Raw genomic sequence first — 5,305 nt, forward strand, 5'->3', positions numbered from 1 at the left:
CAAGCTAACAGGCAGTATCGAGCTTTTAAGTCTAAGGCGAGACTTTTTTTATGCAACTTAAAATGGCAAACAAGCTGATGGCCCACCTGATGGAAAGTGGTAACCGTCGCCTATAGACATGAGCAGTACCATGGACATAACAGAGTATACTGTTTAGCCCATCATACCCCCCGGCTAGCAACAGAGGCATCGATGGACGAACGTGCAAAATGTGAGCAGAGGCGTAGCCGAGACACACATACGTGAGTCCATCAATGCCTAGTTGTGGCCGAGGTTTGTATAGTACTTTCTCAAACAATGCGCGGAAATCAAAAACACAATTTTACTTTTTAATTTCAATGACGAATAATGAACAATAATAAATTTTCACGCGCCATAATGTTCCTTTTTTTTTTTTAATAAACAGCTTTCTTTTTGCAAGCCAGTTCGAAATTTAAATAAAATCTTTTATTAGTTACCTCCTTGGTAGCCATGGTTCGAAGTAAAAGGTCATTCCATTTTTAAATTACAGGACAGATATGAGTTTACATTTAATTTATTTGCCGCAAAACACGACAGATATGGATTTTTATACTTTTGCCGGCCGCTGCCCGCATGTATTTGGCCAGTGCGGCAATTTTGATTTATCTCGAAGAAGATTGTCAACATAATTTTTAAGCATGTTTGAGACAAAAATTTTTTTTTTTCAATATTTTATGTCGCAAGGTAGTTTTTTGCCCGCTACTTCAAGATGGTACACATAATGAAACGTACACCATATTTTAAGCTAGACCTTCAGAAACTATGAAAGCAGCATCTAATTTAATTTCATTTATGCGTGATACTGGAACAAACATACATACAGACAAATTTTCTGAAAATATCGTTTGGCATATATTGCTCTTATTAAAACCTCTCATATTTTTTTTTAAATATCTTCCATGTACAAACATTGTCTAGTTACAATTTAATTATATTAATAAGATTCTAGATATTTTTATCCGCACCTTCTTTGAGATGAGTATCTAAAGATTTTATACTTGTAGCTTAGAATCCTAATTAAGAAACTATATTAACCATGTTCTTTGCTCAACTTGCTAATTTTATGCTTAAAATGAAACGTAACATGTTGCCACGTTCAGAAAATTAATTTTAAATATCATTTATACTCTTTAATCTATCTGAGGTAGGTAATACTGTTCTGTGAACATAATACAAATAAAATTGAACATAATATTAATGCTTTTTAACTTTTTAAATAACTCTTAAGGGTCTATATCTATTATTAAAATATTATTTTATTTAATTACATTTTTACTGATATGTTTTTCTTGTTCCTGAACGGACCTTAATTGACATTGACGTTTGATAAGACTGTTTCCGTCTTTTAGGATTTCTCAGCTCACTTTGCAACCATGGCGGTGAACAACATTTCTAAAAAGCGAAAAGTACGTCCTATTGTCCATTAAGAATATTAAAATACCATTGCAAATGGATTCCCCGTAGTCTTAAGTATATTTATTTGTGCATAGATATTTTTTTTCTTTGGTGAATGTTGTGATGTTTGTGGATAAAGAAAACATTTTGTATATAAACATAGCATTTAAAAAGAATAAGAAAACCCTCGCGACGTTATTCGCTTCACTGAATCCCTGTGTATAAGTGTAGAAATTGCTTCAGAAGTGATTTTCTTTACTTACATGTGATAATAACAACATAACCTCTACGTAACATTTCAGTTCGTTGGAGACGGTGTCTTCAAGGCGGAACTGAACGAGTTCCTCACCCGCGAGTTAGCTGAAGATGGCTACTCAGGTGTGGAGGTGCGCGTCACCCCCACCCGTTCGGAAATTATTATCATGGCCACCAGGACTCAAAGTGTTTTGGGAGAGAAGGGGCGCAGAATCCGTGAGTTGACCTCCGTGGTACAGAAGAGGTTCAACATTCCTGAACAGTCTGTGGAACTTTATGCCGAGAAGGTCGCAACTCGCGGTCTTTGCGCCATTGCACAAGCTGAATCATTGCGATACAAACTGATTGGAGGTATTTAAATTTACATTTTGTTTAATTTATTTCTGTCTACTCACAAATATACATCTATCAAATATATTAGCTAAAATGAATCATTAAAATATAAACAGGTATATAAGAAACTTATGCACTTTAATCAATGACAAGCACATATTGTACCCATTTTTCTATCTTCCACCAGTATTATCCCAAAGACTAGCCTAACAAACACTAAATATCCACACTAATCAAATATACCTACTACAAATGGTCATTATCTCAAATACCTGCTTTATTACCAAAAAAATTTCTCACCTCGTCTACTATTACATCTTCCTTCTCAGAAACCCCTCCTACACTTGGTTAAGGCCCGTGTTGATGAGTAAATCTTCGTCCATGTGAAGATGAGAAAGAAAAATAACAAAAAAAAATTCTTTAATGATTTGTATAGATATGAATGTCCAAGTATTGTAACTACTGTACAAATGATAATATTGTAGTGTCATTATAATAAAATAAAACCCTAGCAAATAAATATAAATTTTCCAAATACACATATTATCACATACTAATAAATAAACATACACAAAAAAAAAATATGTGGGTATACATACAAAATGCTAAGAAAAAGCATCCACTAATAATTACAATAATAAATACACTAATGAAATAAAAAATACTTTATAAATAACTTTATTTTTTAATACTTATGGATATTATTGTATATTTTTTCTACATTCATCTAAAAAACATAAGTGGGTAGCCATAATAAATAGTTAAGAGCATCGCCATATTTAAATAATTTAATTTCATTGATTTATCAACTCTCATGTGCTTTACATTTGTGTGAGATTATTTTAAATAGCTTTGATTACTCCAATAGAGTGCCAGCATATATTTTTTTAATTTTCCTTTTTATAGACTACAAATATTTATAGGCTATGCCCACTTGGGCACTTATAGTCTATAAAAATAGGTAGTAGTAATTAAACAAAAAAGAATATTCTATATTTGCTTTTGTTTCATTCATAATGCTTTCCCTAGGTCTAGCGGTACGTCGCGCATGTTATGGTGTACTCCGTTTCATCATGGAGTCAGGTGCTCGCGGCTGTGAAGTTGTCGTGTCCGGCAAGCTCCGTGGCCAGCGTGCGAAGTCGATGAAGTTTGTTGACGGCCTCATGATCCACTCGGGTGACCCCTGCAATGATTATGTGAACACAGCCACCAGGCATGTGCTGCTTAGGCAAGGCGTGCTTGGTATTAAGGTGAGGAATTGTTATTCATGAACTATATTTTTATGATATCTCAATTTTATACATATCAGTATGTGTACATATGAACAATGTCATGAATAATTCACTATGTTCCTGACACCCTTTATTTCACCAAAATAAAAAAGCTATGCAAAGATCATTGACAATAGAAACATGAATGAGAGTTTTTGTACTACTTAGTTGTGTGAGGGCATCGCCATCTGGTGTCAATAGTTTTTAGATTTCTTTAATGTTAATAAATTTAGTCACCAATTAGCTTAATTATATACTGCATTTAGATTTCAAGGTCTTAATAAAGCATCAAATTACTATGTCCACTCCTGATAATTAAGTATATTTATAAACATAATATATAAGTTTCTTGCAATTTTCACCCGACTACAAAGTCTCAATTTGGTTGTATTTTTTTTTGTTTGTTACCTCATAATTCCGTCAGTTCTAAATTGATCTGGAATTTTTTTTTAAGTTTACAAATTAGTACAATAGAAATTTTAACAAAATCAGTTGTTTTTAAATCAATACAAATGGTTTTGACACAATGGAAATTTGTTTTCTTGTAAGATATAATTCTTTAATGCAAAATAAAATTGTTATTAGCTACTTCAAAAGATCTCAAGTTCATTTTTAAACGTGTGTTCTATATTTGTTAATTCTGAACAACTTTTGTTGAATTGATATATATTACTCCTGCATTATTCCCTAATATTTTTTTATTTTTCCAGTATTGAAGTTTTTTTTAAGCTTTAGCTTAGCTAAGAATAAGCTTCTTGCAACAATTTGATCCACATTTCAGGGATTGCAAGTTTATAAATAACTTGTGATCTAATTATTTGTGGTAGAACATAACAGCAGGTTTATTGGAGGGTCTGTATGAGACGGGCTCTTGTTACGGTGCTTGTTGGACATGTACATTCAAAATACTTCTTATATCTACAACACACATAACCATTTACCATCAAATGACCCATTGCCTTTTTTTTTTCTGTATTCGTAGTGTAAAAAATGTACTCTTGAAATTTTAATGGGTACTGGAGACTTTATAGGAGAAAGTATTTTTAATCTGTTGTTTTTAAACTTTGCCATTACAAACAATCAATCAAATCTTTCCACTTTATAATATTTTATATAGTATAGACGTTGGATTTGAAGTTTATACAGATTATGATAAATGTATTGTTGTGAACAGGTGAAGATCATGCTTCCGTGGGACCAACAAGGCAAGAACGGCCCCAAGAAGCCCCAGCCCGACCACATCCTCGTAACGGAGCCCAAGGACGAGCCAGTGCCGCTCGAGCCCACGAGCGACGTCCGCTCGCTCGCGCCCGCGCCGCTGCCGCAACCCGTGCCGGCCGTCGCTTAATTTTTAAGCTTATTAAATAAATACTAAAATACTGCTGTTTTCCTTTATACACTCATATGTTCCACCTCAGTAATTATTTTTTATATATCTAAAATAGCAACAAGCAAACAATCCCGATGGAAAGTGTAACCGTCTATTATATACATGACGTGTAATTCCTTGGTGTTGCCCTTTATTCGTTGCCATTCTTGAGAAGAATGCTTTTTTTTGTGGTGACTGACTGCCCTCCTAATGGAAAATGGCAATTAAATAATGGACATTACAGAATAAATAATTATATAATACCTACTTGTACAACAATTAGTCCATTACCCTAAGGTTGTCTTGAAAAGATTGCTCTCAGCAATAAGACCGCCTTACTGTATTTATACAATTGTATCGTTATATTTATTAATTGTCCTGCTTATTCCCTATATTGTATAATGCAAATAAAGTATACTCATTCATTCATTCAATAAATTAACGTCTATGTTACCGCTCATCCATTGGTATAAATTCTGAGAAATCATTTCTCCAGATTAGTTTTAATTAAATTAGAAGGCGATATGTTTATTCTAAGAACAAACTATGTAATAGATGGTCAGAATTATTAAAAATAGATAAGGTAATTTCTCTATACTATCTACTAATAACTAACTACACTAATTGGGGTGGAAAGGGATTGTTAGTAATGGAGACTGAG

General features: G+C 33.1%; 1 protein-coding gene across 1 annotated transcript; it reads left to right on the plus strand.

Annotated features, from left to right (window-relative positions):
• The first annotated feature begins 1,272 nt into the window (after positions 1-1,272).
• LOC113511999 (40S ribosomal protein S3) lies at positions 1,273-4,654 on the plus strand. The gene is made up of 4 exons (XM_026895744.3): positions 1,273-1,427; positions 1,719-2,022; positions 3,034-3,254; positions 4,450-4,654. Exons 1-4 carry the CDS (start codon positions 1,395-1,397, stop codon positions 4,621-4,623), a joined length of 732 nt encoding a protein of 243 aa, XP_026751545.1. The 5' UTR covers positions 1,273-1,394; the 3' UTR covers positions 4,624-4,654.
• Positions 4,655-5,305: the final 651 nt, after the last annotated feature.

The sequence above is a fragment of the Galleria mellonella genome, unplaced genomic scaffold (genome assembly GCF_026898425.1).
Source record: "Galleria mellonella isolate WM207_F2 unplaced genomic scaffold, CSIRO_AGI_GalMel_v1 utg34, whole genome shotgun sequence".
In the NCBI taxonomy this organism is placed as follows: domain Eukaryota; kingdom Metazoa; phylum Arthropoda; class Insecta; order Lepidoptera; family Pyralidae; genus Galleria; species Galleria mellonella.